We start from the raw sequence: 22,232 nt of genomic DNA on the forward strand, positions 1-22,232 counted from the left end.
GGGGTGTTTCTCTTGGTAGGAATGTTAAAATTTTTAATAGGTTATAAGTTAAAACATTTGACAAGATTTTATTTGAAAGTTTTATACAAATTCAGCAATTATTTCCTCCAAGCCTCTGCATTTAATTTTTCTCATCAATTATATAATAAAGAAAACAATGGTTTTTGGGGTTTTTTTTGCTTCAATTCCTTCTAGTTTAAACGAGTACGCTGCATAATATTTTCTATGTGTCAGGACATGAAAAAGCTTAGGAAGCATTGATACAGACAATGTGGTGTGACTCTTGGGTATTATTCACACCTGCTGTCTATTACTCCATCAGCACCATTTAATACTACTGGCTTCATAACAATCCAGTTTGGTTCATGCTATTGTATAAGCCTCAAGCAAGTTAGTTGCTGAATCTGTGTGTTCAGTCATAAGCACACTGTCCTTCCCAAGCCCCACCCTACCAGCTCCCTAACTTCTTTATTCCCAGGGTGGTGGAGGAAATGGGAAAGTAATTTTAGATATATAAATTTCATATAGTAAGCTGTATTTTGAAAATATTTAATACGTTTGTTCAAAGATGACCTTGTACATTTCTATAAGCTGTCAGACTAACAGCTGAAACTTTCGATAAAGAATCAGTTTTAGGTAACCAAGGTGAATCCTTCATTTCACAGATGAGGAGAGTGAGGCTCAAGGAAGAGTCTGTGCTCATGTAGCATTAGAGTCAGAGCTTAGTGGAGAAAACAGAGGTCGACACTCCCAGTATAATGCTTTACTCTATGCAACTTCACTTGTATACTACATATATATATATAAATAGACTTTCTTTTTTCATATGTTTTGGGTACTGTTTTGGTATTTTAAATACACAGACTTTTTTTTAAAATTAATTTATTTTTGGCTGCATTGGGTCTTTGTTGCTGCGCGCGGGTTTTCTCTAGTTGCAGCGAGCGGGGGGCTACTCTTTGTGGCTGTGCGTGGGCTTCTCACTGCGGTGGCTTCTTGTTGCAGAGCACAGTCTCTAGGCGCGTGGGCTTCAGTAGTTATGGCACGTGGACTCAATAGTTGTGGCTCGCGGACTGTAGAGCGCAGGCTCAGTAGTTGTGGTGCAAGGGCTTAGCTGCTCCGCGGCATATGGGATCTTCCCGGACCAGGGCTCGAACCCGTGTCCCTGCACTGGCAGGCGGATTCTTAACCACTGAGCCACCTGGGAAGTCCTTAAATACACTGACATGTTGATTCATCCAAAGGGGTTAGATATGTCCATGAAATAAGGGAGCAATAGGTATAATGACAGTTCTTTGTGAACACCAGATTATTCCATGATGAGGCAGTGAAGAGGCAGTGTCTGGAACGATTAGGGAGGAAGAGAAGGAAGAAAGAAAAGCAGCCATTTTCTTTCTCATCTACCACAGCAGTTTGCCTCAGCAACCAAGAATGGAGATGACAAAGCCAAACTAAAGCAGTATGAGGGTTTAAGAACTATTTAGTACTGGCATACTGAAGTACTTTCTTCGCCCAGTAGAGGAATTTTTAAAAAGAAGAAGTTCCTATAGTCTATAAATTAAGTTTTACAATATAAATAATGTACTCTAAATGCATAATACACTTGGATTTTGTGCTAAACAGTCTGTTGTTTGCTTTTAAGCTTATGTTTTGCCATAGTGAGTTAAAAAAAATTAAAACCCTCCAAATTATTCTGCCTATAGGTTTTATGATATATTCTCAAATTTAAGCTTTGCTGCATCAGAATACAGTAGGAGCTAACATGATTATACACATTATAAGGATTACTGCAGTTTATTTAACACTAAAGGTTTTCATGCTTCATGAACAATAAAATGTTACAGTGATCACTTTTTAATGCTTTATTCATTGATTAAAAGAATATACATTTAACATAAACCATACAACAACATCAGTCATCAGGTCAAACATTCAGCTGGTTTCCTTACAGTTTCTGTCAGGAGTTATTTTATCTGATCACATTTATAAGATAAAATCTCACCACATCTGGCATTTACACACACTGTGCCAGTGGATTCACACTACTGATGTACATATAAAATCCGCATGGTATGTGCTCACTGGAGACAAAACAGTGCACACCTGTCAAAAGGTCATTTTAATATAAGATGGTAAAACCATTTGTAAAATACATATAAACTTTTTCCATAAATAGAATCATATCTGGACATTTGTTGCATAAATTGTGTTTCCAAAGCTTACACTAGAGCAGCCAGGTCTCAGCACTGCTGGGCACCCACGTTGGCTACTTACTTTATTATTGCAGACTGTCCTTTAACATTAAATGCACAACATTCGTACCACTTAAAACTGGGGTCAGGTGGAAGTCTCACAGAGACCACGTCTGTACCGCGGTTGCCCTGAAACAGTTAAGTCGGCTTTTAAAGCCTCTCAGATATAACAAGGTTTTAAAACATACTTCATGGAATGTTCTTCATGTATCATAGCAGCTCATACCTGTGATAGAACAAGCTTTCAGTTTTTCCTTTCTTTCCTTTACATTCACTATTCACAGTGAAACAGGTGCATGGTTTTTTTTTCTTTTTTTTTTGTTTTGTTTTTTTTGTTTTGTTTTTCAGAGTTCTGAGGTTGCTGACTGAGCCACAGCACAGCTGTGTACCACAGGTCGAAATTCGACCTTAAATATTACAATCTAGCAGTATCTGGCTGGCCAGAGTGGGCCAGCCCCTGCCAGCATGTGGGCACTTCTTCAGTTAAATCTATTCTTTGGCAGCTGACACGCGCGCTGACAGAGAAAAATCCAGTGACTTGTTGCTAGGGATTTCACGACTAATGTTTGTTTGCAAGCATGTGTGTTTACAAACTGTGTTTTGATATTCATTTAGGAGGTTTTACCCTGGAATATTGTTTCTTTCTTCCTCCACTATTTGAAATCTTGGCTAAAAATCTAACTTGAATGTATGATGTAATTGATGAATTAAATTATGTCAGACATAGTTTAAAAAAATCCAATAATTTGAGTATTTGTATCGATGTAAATGCATTTAAAAAAGGATTCAGCAGTGTTCTAACCTAGTACTATACAAAATTGAGAATGGTAATTGGTGATATCAACTATTATATATGTAATGAAAGTTAAAGGCTTGGCTTTTCTGTTAAAGATAACTCATTTGGGATTGTATTATCCTCCCTCCTTCCATTTCAAAGAAAAATTAATGAAATGCTATCACACAATGAATGAATGCAGTGCATTGCATACAAATCCACCAGGCTATGGATATATATCTATATATGTATAAAAATATTTTGGCTCCTGAGCTCTGACACACAAAGAATAAAAACATCAAAAGGCAGAGTAACTCAGTGAAAAAATAAAGTTAGCCAGCAACCTCAGACAACCTTCGGTTGTATATTCTTAAGGTTTGGTAACAAGTCCATTAACCGTGAAAGCCCTATACATTGTCACTTTGAACTTCTAAACCAATACCTGACTACGTTCTTTGATCAAGAAGTAGAATATACATATATAATTCTATAAAGCTAATACTGATTAAACACAGCACAAAGGGATTAATTCACACTACTGAAAAAAAAAAAACGTAATAGGACCCTACTTGCATATGTAACCACAGGAATTGTACATTTAAAAAAAGCTAAATGTCTTCGCTGAAGCTTTGCATCTCTCTGTAAAAATGACGATTTGGTTCAGTGAAGACACTGAGTGATTCGATGTCCATGATCGCGTGCCAAGGTTGACCTAGGCCCAGGGATACCTGCTCAATAAGGTTATGTACTGGATCCACATCCTGGTCGGCCAGTTCACCTTGGTCAAAATCAATGCTTTCTTCGGTGACTTCAAGTACTTTTAGATCAGAGCCACGAAGACGAGCAATGGCAATGAGGTTGTGTGCCCACACTGTGTAACCTTAAAAATAAGCAAAAGAGAAGCAGTCATTTCCTTGCATTTTATTTTGTCTGTTTTATAAGTTAGTCTTTTCCACAAATTTGTATCTCACTTAGCACTTTGGGGGTCCTTTGCCTTTAAAAATATGCTGAAATTTGAAAGGAAGTATGATTGCTTAGCTCAGGGAAAAAAAGACTAGAAACTTGATACTGTCTCCAAGAATATTACTGTGACTGGTGAACAGATAGGTGCTGTAATCGTATTCTGATATCATTTCAGTTAGTCAAACTGAAGACATTTAAAGTTTAAAGTATCATTTTATAGCTTCTGACAGTGTTGTATCAAAAAAAAAGTTTTATTTCATATGTATGTATCTATTAACAATACATAGGGGACTTCCCTGGTGGCGTAGTGGTTGAGAATCCGCCTGCCAATGCTGGGGACATGGGTTGAAGCCCTGGTCCAGGAGGATCCCAAATGCCGCAGAGCAGCTAAGCCCGTGCGCCACAACTACTGAGCCCACGAGCCACAGCTACTGAGCTCGCGTGCCTAGAGTCCGTGCTTAGCAACAAGAGAAGCCAATGCAATGAGAAGACCGTGCACCGCAACAAAGAGTAGCCCCTGCTCGCTGCAACTAGAGAAAGCCCATGCACAGCAACGAAGACCCAATGCAGCCAAAAATAAATAAATAAAATATATAAAAATTAAAAAACAAAACAATGCATAGTAAACTGGTATTTTTCATTAGTAAAAGTCATCTCCTATGGTGCTTCACAGTCCAAAGTTATAAAGTGATACTTTAAAGATAAACTGTTAATTGTCAGTAGCAAATATGTAAAGTATAAAACAGATATGGGAATGATAGGTACTAACTTTAGAATAGTGGTTACCTCTGGAAAGGAATAAAGTTGAATAAATGGAGGAGCTTTAGCTGTAGCTACATTTTACTTCTTAATAAAAGAAAAAAGCTTTAGGAATTTGGACCTGTTACCGAGGCTGCTGTCACCATGTTCCTGTCCGCGGTCACCTTTGTCAAGACCAAGTCAAAAACAATTCTGGTGAAAATGTTGAGCCAAGCTGGAAGAGGTTTTTCCTTCAACACTAAGAGAAGCCGACTGTGGGAGAAACTGACTGTCTTGCATTATGATCCACTAGTGAAAAAAAAAGTCCTCTTTGTGGAACAGAAAAAAATACACTCCCTCTAAACAATGGATTGAAAATGAATTTGCTTTATAAATGAGAAGACTGAGGGCGGGATCCTGATTCAGAAATTCTGCAGCGTGTAATGAAAGAAGAGGAAATGGCATGGAATCACTGCCTCCTGTGATTTGAAGGCCATTGTGAAGGAAAACAATGCAGTGAAAGAAAGTTCTTCATATTAGGACATATATCATTGTATCACATTTATTTATCTTTCTGGATATTTTTATAGCCCTTAATAAAAATATTAAAATAGCCTGTTAAAAAAAAAAAAGAAAAGAAAAAAGCTTTAGGGAATTCTCTGGTGGTGCAGTGGTTAGGACTTGGCACTTTCACTGCCAGAGTCCGGGTTCAATCCCTGGTTGGGGAACTAAGATCCCGCAAGCCTCGTGGCACAGCGCCCCCCCCCCAAAAAAAAAGGTTTAAAAAGACTGGCTTAAATTAATTTTCAATAACCTGCCATTTCTTCATCCTATTAAAAAAATCCTTATTTATTTATTACCTTCAATACTGATCTATTCTTTGCTATTACCTCTGATGACTGGCCAAATTATAAAGCAAAACTTGAAAAGCAAAATATACTCCCGCTCAAATGCAGCTAAAAGATTAATTCAAAAATAATGAAACAGAGATAATAAAGTATGTTTAAGATGTTCATAGAGACTTCCTATTTTGTATTCTTTAAATGTCTTATAAGTTACAGAAAGGAAGTAATATGTTCTTCTAACTTGTAAGAAGAGGAATGCTCTCCAAATGAAAACAGTTCACAGCAAGATGACAGGCCCGCCAGTAAGAAAAGAACATATCCCAGCCAAGAGAACCATCATTTAAAAAATACTGTACAAATTAACATGTTGATACCTAGAATCTAGAAGATTAGGCAGTGAGCATGAAAGAAATCATACTTTCTTCTTCCTTCTGTGTTATATTTTTAAGAGCTCTTATGATTAGAGAAAGAAATATATCTACTGCAGGTGGATATGTATGTATATTTTCTTAGATAATTTCAAATGCCATTTTTGTGAATACCATCAATCACATGGTAAAAGAAAAAAGTAACATGAGAGCTGGAACGAAACACTACATTTAGGGTAAAATATGACTTTCCACTTGTAAAAGTGGTATATCTTATACACGTTAAAAAGTATAAAAATCTGTATATCAACTTGTTAATAAGAGTTCTTGACAGTATAAATGCCAGTGCTATCTTTTTACTGGTATAAAATGTTTTAGGTGTAATATCAATAACAAATTATAGTGAACAAAAATCACCTACCATGAACTGCCAGAAGAGAGAGCTTTGTGCACCTCCATGCTAATAAAACCAACGGATCTTCGTTTCGGTTGTCACTAAGATCTGGAAAACCAGATGTGTCAATCACATCATTCATTAATATAAAATGAGTGAGGAACTTGTCATACTGCCTAGATATAAGATCAACAATAGCTCCTGAAACACAAGTGATGTAGCTGTCAAAATGAATCCTCTCTAGTGGTATACTGGGTTTCAGAATCTTTAACATATCTTCACTCTTGATATCAAAAGCCATTATATAGACTCGGAGGTTGGTGCTCTTTCTTGACAAGGCTTTCCAATGCTCATCATTTGGCATGTTGTCCAGAGACTTGTGCATCACGGAAACATTGTGGACCAGGAGAGAAAGTCGCTGCAAAGGCACATGGTTGTTATCGGTTAAGACTCTTGCCATCTCAGCTGTAAAGTCACAGAAATCCAGGGCAAGTGAGCGTAGATTCACGAATTGCTCCAGTTCTACTGCGGTGATAAGGGTGCTGTTACCAGGAATATTGTTGTCCAGTAAACTCAGGTGCTCCATGGTGTTGGCAATAGAGTTTGAGAGAGATGACAGTGATGTTGGGGTTACTATTTCCAGCATAAACCCACAAGACAGCCACTTCAGTTGCCTACTATTACTAAGTATTTCTTCAAACAGCTGCTGAATTCTGTAAGGAAAACACATGCCACACGATCCTGTTAAGACTTAGCTCTAATCTTTAACACTGACTTTTTTTTTAACACTGATTTTTGAAAATAGGGAATTAAATGGCATACAATGTTGAGATCCATTTGCTCTCATTAGTTAATTTCTGTTCAACCTACAAGTAATATTATCATTAAATTTCACATAAAAATATAATGGGGGGCTTCCCTGGTGGCGCAGTGGTTGCGAGTCTGCCTGCCGATGCAGGGGACACGGGTTCGTGCCCCGGTCCAGGAGGGTCCCATGTGCCGCGGAGCGGCTGGGCCCATGAGCCGTGACGGCTGAGCCTGCGCGTCTGGAGCCTGTGCTCCGCGGTGGGAGAGGCCGCAGCGGCGGGAGGCCCGTGTACCGCAAAAAAAAAAAAAGTTATAAAATATAATGAATAAGAAGTATTAAACAAATAGATATATTAAACATATAGAAATATGTTCTTCAGGTAAAGGAGCATTTTACACCAGTACGTCAGAAAAGACTGATGATTTACAATTTATGTTATAGCAAAGACAAGTAGAGTAATAACAGTCTTAAATAGCAATAATTACCCAGTAAATTCTTTGACATGTCTGAAAGATTTATGACATGGAATGGCATGTATTGATCACTGTATTTCATAGTTAAGACATTTCCAGGGTAGATGTTCTTTTCAGAAACAAGTATCATTACTCTTCTAATTGTATCTTCTAATTTTTCAGAAAAAAACTGAAATTGTTATTAATATGAGTCCCTTTCCACTAACTATATAACTTACTGTTTAATTTTTTTGCCATCAGGGTCCACCTTGCTGAGGTATGTATTTGACAAACTTCCTTGCTGCTGTAGAATGCTTATATCTCCAAAAAGGCTAAACTTCTGGAGGTTCCTACAAGAGAAGTAATTTAAAGTAATTGTCTAAATAATTAACATAAAAATATAAATGTTAAAAATAAAAATATGCAGAAGGGATATTCTAGAGATGTTTCTATCTTATAACTTAGAATCCAATATTCTAGAGATGTTTCTATCTTATAATTTAGAATCCAATTAAGTACTTTCAGATTGCTTTTAACATACAATGAAAAGCAATGTGATACAAGAGAAATAGCATAAGCGTTAAAGAATGAGGCATAACAATTAGTTCAGAAACTCAATGTTTTAGTGACCAGGGAAAAGTCTTCTTAAAGTCTCTGGGACTCAATTCTTTATCAGTAATAATAATAGCTACCTTAAAGGTTTAGGGATGAATAAATAACAAAATGACACATGAAAGAACTATTTAAGATCTAAGTTTTATATATATGTTAACTGTAATATAAAATTTCCCCAAACCAGTTAACTTAGTGTGTTAAATGCTCAAGGGTGGGGCACTGCCCCGGAGATATCGTCTCAGTAAGAAATATTCTTTAACTAAAATCTAGAGAACCTTCCCCAGTTTTATGACCAAATGTACAGCTTATCAAAAAAAAATGTAAAAATCTTTCAATTTTAGTAACTTTAGCTACAAAACATATTTTTCTAACAGTAAAATTCTAAATAAAGTAGGAGAAAGTTGATTACAGGATAAAGATTAAAAATTCCTAAATGCTAATAATAATGGTTAAACAACAAAAATTCAATTGAGTAAATTTAAAGATCAACTTGGTTATTAAAAGATTCATGGGGCTTCCCTGGTGGCGCAGTGGTTGAGAGTTCGCCTGCCGATGCAGGCGACATGGGTTCGTGCCCCAGTCTGGGAAGATCCCACATGCCACAGAGCGGCTGGGCCCGTGAGCCATGGCCGCTGAGCCTGCGTGTCCGGAGCCTGTGCTCCGCAACGGGAGAGGCCACAACAGTAAGAGGCCCGTGCACCGCAAAAAAAAAAAAAAAAAAAAGATTCATGAATCGGGCAGCATCCTATGTAGCAAATAGAAAGGAGCTCTGCAGAGCTGTAGAAAAGGAAAGGCTTTTAAAGGTGGAAAGGGGGCAGAAAATGTAAATTATTAGCAAATAATGCATTGTTGCAGGCAATGGTCACCCTCCTAAAGGGAACTGAAGGGCCTATAGGGCAGATTACCTTACTAATGCTGACTAGGTTGACTGATTACATTCCTGGGGTAGACTGAAACTGCAATTGCCCTAGGTATTAAGTCTTAGTTTGGTGACACAGGGTTTAGCATAAGTGACTCCATTTTGGGTCTGCTGTTTCCTTTTTAACATAAGCACTAGAGATTACATCTGTAACACAGAAGTTTGGGATAACTTTAATAAGAAATGTATAATCACAAGAGTGACAAAAGAAGATTTAAGTAAACGAAAGATAACACTTCTTGATAGTATGTCACATTTTCCCAAATTAAGCCTTAGTTTCACTAAAAAACCTGATGATTCCAAAACTTAGCTTGAAGAATAATCATTAATTCATTTATTCATTCAACCAAATTTTCTCTGAGGGCCTACTAAATACCAGGCACTGTGTGCTCCATCAGAGACATGACAGGGATCAAGCGCTGTGAAGGACAAGCACATGGTGTCACATCTTAATGGGGGTATCTGACACTCTGTAAGTCAGAAAAGGCTTCCCTAAATAAACTGATGAAAAACGGCACCTGAAGGAAATGTGGGAGCTAACCAGGAGAAGGAGCATGAGGAGAGGCTGTTGTAGGGAAAAGGAAAAGCATATGCAGAGCCCCTGAAGTTGAAAGGAACAAAGTGAGCTTGAGACACTCAAGGAAAGGAATCTAGAATACAGAGAGTGTGAACATAAAAGTGAAATGAGGTTGTAGAGGTAGACTGAGTTATATGCTAAATAAAAATTTCTGGTTTTTGCCTTCAAAATAATGAGATGCCCCCAAATGATTTTAAGCAGGAAATAATAATGATTAAATTTGTGTCTGGAAAATATTGCTGTAGCATTGGTATAGCCTGGCAGGAGGCAGAGTCTAAGTGGGGAGACTGGTTAAGAGAGTATTTTAGTAACAGAGATTAAAAAATGGTATCCTGAACTGGATTTTTAGTGGTAGAGGTGAAGGAAAAAAGACAGTCTCAAAACTATATTTAGTTACTAAAATGAACAGGAAAAGGTCCTGGATTAGCTATAAAGGGGTGAGGGAGAGAGAAGTCAAGAATAACTCCTAAATTTTTGAGGTTATGGAACTGCATAGCTGGTAGAGCTTTTCATTCAGACAAGGATTCATAGAAATGAATCAGAAATTAATTAGGGTTTTGGGGGGCTTACGGGGTGGAGGTGAGGTGGTAGAATAGTTAGATTATGAGCTCTATTTTGCACATGTTGAGCTTGAGTGCCTTTAAGATAGTCAAATTAAGATGTCAATTAGGCTATTCCAGTTCTAGAGCTGAGCAGTTATCTGGATGATAATTGAAGTCATGGATGGGGGGAATGGGGCTTAGGAAAAGAGCAGAAATGAGAAGAAAAGCAGGCAAAAATTTAAGTTATGAGGAATTCCAATAATTAGAGAAGGACGAGGCTCAAAAGAAGGGGTCAGAAGTTGGAGAAAAGCCAGAAATACGGAAGTCACAGAAACCAAGGGATAAGTATTTTACAGAGAATAAAGTGATCAACATCAGAGTCATGAGGTCTCATAAGATGAGGACTAGACATGTATGTCCCTTTGGCTTAGAAACATGGTGATCAGAATGGAAGTTGTTTTGTACAGTGTGATGAGAAGAGGTCAGATTGGATGTTTAGAAATAGAGATAGTGGATACAAAAATATTTTTAAAAATATGCTATGAAAAGGAGTAACAGAAGGGACTAGAGAATACATAAAAGCCTCCAGATGAGAGGTAAAGGTAGAGGTAAAGGTATCTTGATTAGCAAGATAAGGAAGGATGAAGGACTTTCATACCAGATAGTGAAGCGTACTATGTGGCCAACAATATCAAAATCAGTACTGGTATTAGCAGAAAAACAAGAAGACAAGTCAATGGAATAGAACAGATAGCTAAAAGTAGACCCTGTTACATGAAAGACTTTAATAAATGATAAAGAAGATATTACAAATCAATAGGGAAAGGCATATTTAATAAATGGCATTGGGATAAGTGATTAGCAGTTTTGGAGAAAAATCAAATTAGAGCCAATTCTGACTCAATAGACCAAAATAATTTGCAGAGATATTATTACATACTAAAAAGTCAAGGTAAAACCGTACATGAAAAGTACATGAAAATGTAATGAATTTTAATCTAATTTCTGAGATAAGGCTTTCTAAGCCTAGAAATAACAGAATAAATCAGAAAGGAAGAGGTAAAATTTTGACTATATATAAATAAAAACCTTGGTATTTAATAGTATACTAAAAATGGCAAACCAACATAATGAGAAAAAAATTTGTAACAAATGCTACAGTCATTATTTAAGATATAAGAGGACTCCACATAAATCAAGAACAAAAGCATTAAGAATCATACTGGTAAATGGGAAAAGGTTATAAAATAACCAATGTAGAACATGTCAAGGAATATATTAGGATTGCTAATGGAAAAAATCTAATATTTTCTTGACTTAAAAAAAATTTAATCACTCTAAAATACCTAATGAACTTTCCATGTGATTACCAAAGAAACTGTATTCTTAAAAACATTTCAAGAGACAAGATCCAGCCTCATCCAGCACAACACAGGCACTAGTCCCCTCCACCAGGAAGCCTACACAACCCACTGAAACAACCTTAGCCACTGGAGACAGACATCAAAAACAACGGGAACTACGAAAGTGCAGCCTGCAAAAAGGAGACCCCAAACACAGTAAGATAAGCAAAATGAGAAGACAGAAAAACACACAGCAGATGAAGGAGCAAGATAAAAACCCACCAGACCTAACAAATGAAGAGGAAATAGGCAATCTACCTGAAAAAGAATTCAGAATAATGATAGTAAGGATGATCCGAAATCTTGGAAGTAGAATGGACAAAATGCAAGAAACAGTTAACAAGGACCTACAAGAACTAAAGATGAAACAAGCAACGATGAACAATGCAATAAATGAAATTAAAATCACTCTAGATAGGATCAATAGCAGAATAACTGAGGCAGAAGAACGGATAAGTGACCTGGAAGATAAAGTAGTGGAAATAACTACTGCAGAGCAGAATAAAGAAAAAAGAATGAAAAGAACTGAGGACAGTCTCAGAGACCTCTGGGACAACATGAAACGCACCAACATTCGAATTATAGGGGTTCCAGAAGAAGAAGAAAGAAAGAAAGGGACTGAGAAAATATTTGAAGAGATTATAGTTGAAAACTTCCCTAATATGGGAAAGGAAATAGTTAATCAAGTCCAGGAAGCACAGAGGGTCCCATACAGGATAAATACAAGGAGAAACACGCCAAGACACATATTAATCAAACTGTCAAAAATTAAATACAAAGAAAGCATATTAAAAGCAGCAAGGGAAAAACAACAAATAACACACAAGGGAATCCCCATAAGGTTAACAGCTGATCTCTCAGCAGAAACCCTACAAGCCAGAAGGGAGTGGCAGGACATACTGAAAGTGATGAAGGAGAATAGCCTGCAACCAAGACTACTCTACCCAGCAAGGATCTCATTCACATTTGATGGAGAAATTAAAACCTTTACAGACAAGCAAAAGCTGAGAGAGTTCAGCACCACCAAACCAGCTTTACAACAAATGCTAAAGGAACTTCTCTAGACACGAAACACAAGAGAAGGAAATGACCTATAGTAGCGAACCCAAAACAATATATAAAATGGAAATAGGAACATACATATCGATAATTACCTTAAATGTAAATGGACTAAATGCTCCCACCAAAAGACACAGATTGGCTGAATGGATACAAAAACAAGACCCTTATATATGCTGTCTACAAGAGACCCACTTCAGAACTAGAGACACATACAGACTGAAAGTAAGGGGATGGAAAAAGATATTCCATGCAAATGGAAACCAAAAGAAAGCTGGAGTAGCAATTCTCATATCAGACAAAATAGACTTTAAAATAAGGACTATTAAAAGGGACAAAGAAGGACACTACATAATGATCAAGGGATCGATCCAAGAAGAAGATATAACAATTGTAAATATTTATGCACCCAACATAGGAGCACCTCAATACATAAGGCAAATACTAACAACCATAAAAGGGGAGATCAACAGTAACACATTCATAGTAGGGGACTTTAACACCCCACTTTCACCCATGGACAGATCATCCAAAATGAAAATAAATAAGGAAACACAAGCTTTAAATGATACATTAAACAAGATGGACTTAATTGATATTTATAGGACACTCCATCCAAAAACAACAGAATACACATTTTTCTCAAGTGCTCATGGAACATTCTCCAGGATAGATCATATCTTGGGTCACAAATCAAGCCTTGGTAAATTTAAGAAAACTGAAATTGTATCAAGTATCTTTTCCGACCACAACGCCATGAGACTAGATATCAATTACAGGAAAAGATCTTTAAAAAATACAAACACATGGAGGCTAAACAATACACTACTTAATAATGAAGTGATCACTGAAGAAATCAAAGAGGAAATAAAAAAATACCTAGAAACAAATGACAATGGAGACACAACGACCCAAAACCTATGGGATGCAGCAAAAGCAGTTCTAAGGGGGAAGTTTATAGCAATACAAGCCCACCTTAAGAAGCAGGAAACATCTCGAATAAACAACCTAACCTTGCACCACAAGCAATTAGAGAAAGAAGAACAAAAAAACCCCAAAGCTAGCAGAAGGAAAGAAATCATAAAAATCAGATCAGAAATAAATGAAAAAGAAATGCAGGAAACGATAGCAAAGATCAATAAAACTAAAAGCTGGTTCTTTGAGAAGATAAACAAAATAGATAAACCACTAGCCAGACTCATCAAGAAAAAAAGGGAGAAGACTCAAATCAATAGAATTAGAAATGAAAAAGGAGAAGTAACAACTGACACTGCAGAAATAAAAAAAATCATGAGAGATTACTACAAGCAACTCTATGCCAATAAAATGGACAATCTGGAAGAAATGGACAAATTCTTAGAAATGCACAAACTGCCAAGACTGAATCAGGAAGAAATAGAAAATATGAACAGACCAATCACAAGCACTGAAATTGAAACTGTGATTAAAAACCTTCCAACAAACAAAAGCCCAGGACCAGATGGCTTCACAGGTGAATTCTATCAAACGTTTAGAGAAGAGCTAACACCTATCCTTCTCAAACTCTTCCAAAATATAGCAGAGGGAGGAACACTCCCAAATTCCTTCTACGAAGCCACCATCACCTTGATACCAAAACCAGACAAGGATGTCACAAAGAAAGAAAACTACAGGCCAATATCACTGATGAACATAGATGCAAAAATCCTCAACAAAATACTAGCAAACAGAATCCAACAGCACATTAAAAGGATCATACACCATGATCAAGTGGGGTTTATTCCAGGAATGCAAGGATTCTTCAATATACGCAAATCTATCAATGTGATAAACCATATTAACAACTTGAAGGAGAAAAACCATATGATCATCTCAATAGATGCAGAGAAAGCTTTCGACAAAATTCAACACCCATTTATGATAAAAACCCTCCAGAAAGTAGGCATAGAGGGAACTTTCCTAAACATAATAAAAGCCATATATGACAAGCCCACAGCAAACATCATCCTCAATGGTGAAAAACTGAAAGCATTTCCACTAAGATCAGGAACAAGACAAGGTTGCCCACTCTCACCACTCTTATTCAACATAGTTTTGGAAGTTTTAGCCACAGCAATCAGAGAAGAAAAGGAAATAAAAGGAATCCAAATCGGAAAAGAAGAAGTAAAGCTGTCACTGTTTGCAGATGACATGATACTATACATAGAGAATCCTAAAGATGCTACCAGAAAACTACTAGAGCTAATCAATGAATTTGGTAAAGTAGCAGGATACAAAATTAATGCACAGAAATCTCTGGCATTCCTATATACTAATGATGAAAAATCTGAAAGTGAAATCAAGAAAACACTCCCATTTACCATTGCAACAAAAAGAATAAAATATCTAGGAATAAACCTACCTAAGGATACGAAAGACCTGTATGCAGAAAATTATAAGACACTGATGAAAGAAATTAAAGATGATACAAATAGATGGAGAGATATACCATGTTCTTGGATGGGAAGAATCAACATTGTGAAAATGACTCTACTACCCAAAGCAATCTACAGATTCAATGCAATCCCTATCAAACTACCACTGGCATTTTTCACAGAACTAGAACAAAAAATTTCGCAATTTGTATGGAAACACAAAAGACCCCGAATAGCCAAAGCAATCTTGAGAACGAAAAAAGGAGCTGGAGGAATAAGGCTCCCTGACTTCAGACTATATTACAAAGCAACAGTAATCAAGACAGTATGGTACTGGCACAAAAACAGAAAGATAGATCAGTGGAACAGGATAGAAAGCCCAGAGATAAACCCACGCACATATGGACACCTTATCTTTGATAAAGGAGGCAGGAATGTACAGTGGAGAAAGGACAGCCTCTTCAATAAATGGTGCTGGGAAAACTGGACAGGTACATGTAAAAGTATGAGATTAGATCACTCCCTAACACCATACACAAAAATAAGCTCAAAATGGATTAAAGACCTAAATGTAAGGCCAGAAACTATCAAACTCTTAGAAGAAAACATAGGAAGAACACTCTATGACATAAATCACAGCAAGATCCTTTCTGACCCACCTCCTAGAGTAATGGAAATAAAAACAAATATAAACAAATGGGACCTAATGAAACTTCAAAGCTTTTGCACAGCAAAGGAAACCATAACCAAGACCAAAAGACAACCCTCAGAATGGGAGAAAACATTTGCAAATGAAGCAACTGACAAAGGATTAATCTCCAAAATTTACAAGCAGCTCATGCAGCTCAATAACAAAAAAACAAACAACCCCATCCAAAAATGGGCAGAAGACCTAAATAGACATTTCTCCAAAGAAGATATACAGAATGCCAACAAACACATGAAAGAATGCTCAACATCATTAATCATTAGAGAAATGCAAATCAAAACTACAATGAGATATCATCTCACACCAGTCAGAATGGCCATCATCAAAAAATCTAGAAACAATAAATGCTGGAGAGGGTGTGGAGAAAAGGGGACACTCTTGCACTGCTGGTGGGAATGTGAATTGGTTCAGCCACTGTGGAGAACAGTATGGAGGTTCCTTAAAAAACTACAAATAGAATTACCATATGACCCAGCAATCCCACTACTTGGCATATACCCTGAGAAACCAAAATTCAAAAAGAGTCATGTACCAAAATGTTCATTGCAGCTCTATTTACAATAGCCAGGACATGGAAACAACCTAAGCGCCCATCATCGGATGAATGGATAAAGAAGATGTGGCACATATACACAATGGAATATGACTCAGCCTTAAAAAGAAATGAAATTGAGCTATTTGTAATGAGATGGATAGACCTAGAGTCTGTCATACAGAGTGAAGTAAGTCAGAAAGAAAAAGACAAATACCGTATGCTAACACATATATATGGAATTTAAGGGAAAAAAATGTCATGAAGAACCTAGGGGTAAGATAGGAATAAAGACGCAGACCTACTGGAGAACGGACTTGAGGGTATGGGGAGGGGGAGGGGTGAGTTTTGACAGGGCGAGAGAGAGTCATGGACATATACACACTAACAAACGTAGTAAGGTAGATAGCTGGGGGGAAGCAGCCGCAAGGCACAGGGATATTAGCTCGGTGCTTTGTGACAGCCTGGAAGGGTGGGATGGGGAGAGTGGGAGGGAGGGAGACGCAAGAGGGAAGACATATGGGAACATATGTATATGTATAGCTGATTCACTTTGTTATAAAGCAGAAACTAACACACCATTGTAAAGCAATTATACCCCAATAAAGATGTTAAAAAAAAAAAAAAAAAAAAAAATTTCAAAGGAAGACACCTACTTAAATCTTTTTTCCCATTTAAAAAAAGGTTATAATCTCCGCAACTGGAGAAAGCCCTCGCACAGAAACGAAGACCCAACGCAGCCAAAAATAAATATAAAATTAATTAATTAATTAAAAAAAAAAAAAAAAAAAAAAAAAGGTTATAAAACTGTTCCTGAGAGCATGGCTACCATATCAGACTCCAAAGTACACTGCTATATATATAATTATGACTGCTTTTAAAGTATTTTCCCTTTTACCCTTTCTTTATTCTGAAGTTGCCACCACATCCATGAATTATAAAGAGGTTGATCTGCTTCTCAGAGCAGATGTTGATAACCTCTTCTAGAAAGGAAAATTTAAGACCTTGTATCTAAAAGAATATTTATTTTCAGAGAACAAGTTTTTATATAAAGTAGAAAATAAAGATATCACATTCGATTTCTAATAATATTCAGAGAGCCCTAAACAAGTCACACAATCTTAGTATTTTTCTCCTTCCAACCCAGTTTCCATTAATTATCACTGTATAACCATAACACTGTCCTTTGTGGTACTAAAACACATGTGTGAGAAGCTTTTCTTCCACAAAGGATTAAACAGCTACAAGAACTGCCTTCCCACTGTAAACAACAAGAAAAGTGGACAAAATATGTGAGACAACAGTTTTCACACACTGGACGATAAACAATATAGGACTGTGATCACTGAAGGATGGAATAAAATGAGATGAGCACTATGACTGCTTCAGATAATGGCCTGGAAAGGGTTTCCAAGCTGCTGTGGCTCTGTCATATATGGCCTTTATTGTGTTGAGGTATGTTCCCTCTATGCCCACTTTCTGGAGAGCTTTTTTTTTTTCCATAAATGAATGCTGAATTTTATCAAAACTTTTTCCTGCATCTATTGAGATGATCATATGGTTTTTATTCTTCAATTTGTTAATGTGTATGACACCGATTGATTTGTGGATATTGAAAAATCCTTGCATCCCTGGGACAAATCCCACTTGATCATGGTGTATGATACTTTTTGTTGAGGATTGGTGTATGATACTTTTTGTTGAGTGTTTTGTTGAGGATTTTTGCATCTATGCTCATCAGTGATATTGACCTGTAGTTCTCTTTTCTTGTCTGATACCTCTGTCTGATTTTGGTATTATGGTGATGGTGGCCTCATAGAATGAGTTTGGAAGAGTTCCTTCCTCTGCAATTTTTTGTAATAATTTCAGAGGATCGGTGTTAACTCTTCTCTAAATGTTTGGTAGAATGCACTTTTGAGGCCATCTGGTCCTGGACTTTTGTTTGTTGAGGGTCTTTAAATTACTGAATCAGTTTCAATACTGGTAACTGGTCTGTTCATATTTTCTATTTCTTCCTGGTTCAGTCAGGAGATTGTACCTTTCTAATAATTAATGAATTCAGTAAAGTTGTACAATACAAAATTAATATACAGAAATCTGATGCATTTCTATACACTAACAATGAAATAGCAGAAAGAGAAATTAAGGAAACAGTCCCATTTACCATCACACACACAAAAAAACAACTTAGGAATAAACCTACCTAAGGAGTCAAAAGGCCTGTACTCTGAAAACTATAAGGAGCTGTTGAAAGAAACTGAAGATGATACAAACAGATGGAAAGATATACTGTGGCCCTGGATTGGAAGAATTAACATGGCTAAAATGATCATACTACCCAAGGCAATCTATAGATTCAATGCAATCCGTGTGAAACAACTCATGGCATTTTTCACAGAACTAGAACAAAAAATTTTAAAATTTCTATGGAAACACAAAAGACCCTGAATAGCCAAAGCAATCTTGAGGAAGAAGAACAGGGCTGGAGGAATCAGGCTCCCTGACTTCAGACTATACTACAAAGTTACAGTAAACAAAACAGTATGGTACTGGCACAAAAACAGAAATATAGATCAATGGAACATGACAGACAGTCCATAGATAAACCCACACCCCTATGGTCACCTAATTGATGACAAAGGAGGCAAGGATATACAATGGAGAAAAGTCTTTTCAGTAAGTGGTGCTGGGAAAAATGGACAGTTACATGTAAAAGAATGAAATTAGATCATTCTCTAATACCTTATACAAAAATAAACTCAAAATGGATTAAAGACCTACATGTAAGACTGGATACTATAAAACTCTTAGAGGAGAACATAGGCAGAACACTCTTTGACATAAATTGCAGCAATATTTTTTGGATCCATCTCCTAGAATAATGGAAATAAAAACAAAAATAAACAAATGGGACCTAATTAAACTCGAAAGCTTTTGCACAGCAAAGGAAACTATAAATAAAATGAAAAGACAACCCACGGAATGGGAGAAAATTTTTGCAAATAATGCGACCCATGAGGGTTTAATTTCCAAAATATGCAAACAGCTCATACAGTTCAATATCAAAAAGGCAACAATCCAATCAAAAAATGGGCAGAAGACCTAAATAGACATTTCTCCAAAGAAGACATACAGATGGCTAAGGGGCACATGAAAAGATGCTCAACATCGCTAATTATTAGAGAAATGCAAATCAAAACTACAATGAGGTACCACCTCACACCAGCCAGAATGGCCATCATTAAAAAATCTACAAATAATAAATGCTGGAGAGGGTGTCAAGAAAAAGGAACCCTCCTACACTGTTGGTGGGAATGTAAATAGGTACAACCACTATGGAGAACAGTATGGAGATTACTTTAAAAAACTAAAAATAGAGCTACCATATGATCCAGCAATCCCACTCCTGGGCATATATCCAGAGAAAAACCTTACTTCGAAAAGATACATGCACCCCAAGTGTTCACTGCAGCACTATTTACAATAGTCAAGACATGGGAGAAATCTAAATGTCCATTGACAGATAAATAGATAAAGAAGATGTAGTACATATATAAAATGGAGTATTACTCAGGCATAAAAAAGAATGAAATAATGCCATTTGCAGCAACATGGATGGACCTAAAGATTATTATACGAAATGAAGTATGATGATATCACTCATATGTGGAATCCAATTAAAAAATGATACAAAAGAACTTATTTACAGAACAGAAAAAGGCTCAGATTTGAAACCAAACTTATGGTTACCAAAGGGGAAACATCGGGTGGAAGGATAAATTAGGGGCTTGGGATTAACATACACAATTATATACAAAATAGATAACCAATAAAGACCTATTGTATAGTATAGGAGACTCTACTCAATATCCTGTAATAACCTATATAAGAATCTGAAATGAATATATGTATATATGTAGCTGAATCACTTTGCTGTACACCTGAAATTAACAGAACATTGTAAATCAACTACACTGTGATAAAAATTTTTAAGAAATATAAAAAATACCCCCCCAATATTACATAAATAAATACATCCAAATGATACAAAAACAAGGATTTATAGGCTCTTAAGCTGAAGTCCATCCTAGAAACTGTTGACAAAACATTGTGTTTATGTGCACTTTCTGGAGAAGGATCACTAGCTTTCATCAGCTCCTCAAAGATTAACCAAAAAAGATCAGGAACCATTGACCTAGGCCTAGAGTCCTATGGGGATGTTAAAAAATACAACAGTAAAACAACAAAAACAACAAAAACTCTAGACTTACATACATGACCCGTCCACACTTAAAATGTAATACTAACCACATTTACGAATGTATACCCCTTCTCACAACTGCCAAGTTCTAAGAGCTACTTCTCTCTGTAAGTTAAGAAAGAACAAGCAGCCATCGGCTAATGACAGAGATTACTATAAAGATTAACACAAAAGTAGTAAAAGGAGAAGCAAAATTTAAGTACATTTATGTTAGGACCAATACCTAATTTATTTTGGGCCTAGAGTGTTGAGTGTTTGTCAATTTTGTTGGCAAACCTTCAAATTCTAAGAAAAAGACTTTTTTTTTATCAGAAATGCTACTTTTTAATCAACCTAAGTCAAAGCTGTCAAAAACCAAAACCGAAACCAAAACCAAAACAAAAACCCATAAATTACATGGAGTTTCCCCGTTTCTGGTGAAAGTTAAAATGCTTTACTTTGGAAATTCTTAAAGAACTTTGTCATATATATAGTGTTTAATCATCCTCAAAAAATTCTAGCCCAACCTTTTCTTTAGAAAAGTGCTAGACTGTCTGCTCAGTTAACCTCTCAAAGAAAATAAGGTCTCTTAGTTACTTCCCTGCTGGCGCAGTGGTTAAGAGTCTGCCTGCCAATGCAGGGGAAAACGGGTTCACAGCCCTGGTCCAGAAAGATCCCACACGCTGCGGAGCAACTAAGCCTGTGCGCCACAACCACTGAGCCTGCACTCTAGAGGCTGCGAGCCACAACTAGTGAGCCCGCATGCCACAACTACTGAAGCCCATGCGCCTAGAGCCTGTGCTCTGCAACAAGAAGCCACTGCAATGAGAAGCCCACGTACCGCAACAAAGAGTAGCCCCTGCTCACCACAACTAGAGAAAGCTGATGAGCAGCAACAAAGACCAAATAAATAAATAAAAAGGCCTCAAATTTGGCACTTTTTTTTTGGTACTGTTCATACTAGCTCCCAGGGTGATTTCAATTTAGGATTCTCTAAGGATAATTTATATTTCTAGGCTGTATTTTCCTGTAAAACCTACATAAATACCAAGTAAAACTCTAAGCAAATTTCATTTACTTTGTTGGATTCTTTCACAGATAACCTGGTATAAGATAAATATAATAATGGAAGCCTTAATTGTTTCCTATTTTCTTTTCTTTATTTTTTAAGATTTTTTTTGAAGTGGACCATTTTAAAAGTCTTTATTGAATTTGTTACAATATTGCTTCTGTTTTATGTTTTGGTTTTTTGGCTGTGAGGCATGTGGGATCTTAGCTCCCCCACCAGGGATTGAACCCTCACCCCCTGAATTGGAAGGTGAAGTCCTAACCACTGGACCGCCAGGGAAGTCCCCCTATTTTCTTTTTAATGCAGAATCTTCTTGCTTCTGAGTCAGAAGCCCTTCGCATATGAAAATAATTATAAATGCAAAGGAGTACTGCTGAAATAGAGGGTAATTTGTTTCAGATTCAAGTGGGGAAGTGGGTGAAAAGCATATGGAATTTATAAATTTCTTTTGTCTATTAAGAACGCAGGCTAGTTAAATCCTGGTATTTTAAAATCCTGTAGTTTCTTCAGATAAAACCAAGATAATTCTCATGTCATGGACTAATACACAAAGTTGACTGCGATATAAACAATATCAAGGCT

The 22,232-nt window shown here is 36.6% G+C and overlaps 2 protein-coding genes across 2 annotated transcripts in view; one reads left to right on the plus strand and one right to left on the minus strand.

Moving 5' to 3' along the window:
- Positions 1-1,844: 1,844 nt before the first annotated feature.
- The window catches only part of FBXO33 (F-box protein 33), a 38,211-nt gene continuing 17,823 nt past the window's right edge, over positions 1,845-22,232 (minus strand). The window contains exons 2-4 of the mRNA XM_032623188.1: positions 7,832-7,942; positions 6,360-7,045; positions 1,845-3,904 (exon numbers count right to left, since the gene is read on the minus strand). Coding sequence (XP_032479079.1) covers positions 3,633-3,904; positions 6,360-7,045; positions 7,832-7,942 — 1,069 coding nt within the window. The 3' untranslated portion in view covers positions 1,845-3,632. The remainder of the gene's footprint in view (positions 3,905-6,359; positions 7,046-7,831; positions 7,943-22,232) is intronic.
- On the plus strand, positions 4,572-5,331 carry LOC116749143 (39S ribosomal protein L33, mitochondrial-like). The gene has a single exon (XM_032623190.1). It carries the CDS (start codon positions 4,891-4,893, stop codon positions 5,086-5,088), a length of 198 nt encoding a protein of 65 aa, XP_032479081.1. The 5' UTR covers positions 4,572-4,890; the 3' UTR covers positions 5,089-5,331.

This window comes from Phocoena sinus, chromosome 2 (genome assembly GCF_008692025.1).
Source record: "Phocoena sinus isolate mPhoSin1 chromosome 2, mPhoSin1.pri, whole genome shotgun sequence".
NCBI classification, from domain to species: domain Eukaryota; kingdom Metazoa; phylum Chordata; class Mammalia; order Artiodactyla; family Phocoenidae; genus Phocoena; species Phocoena sinus.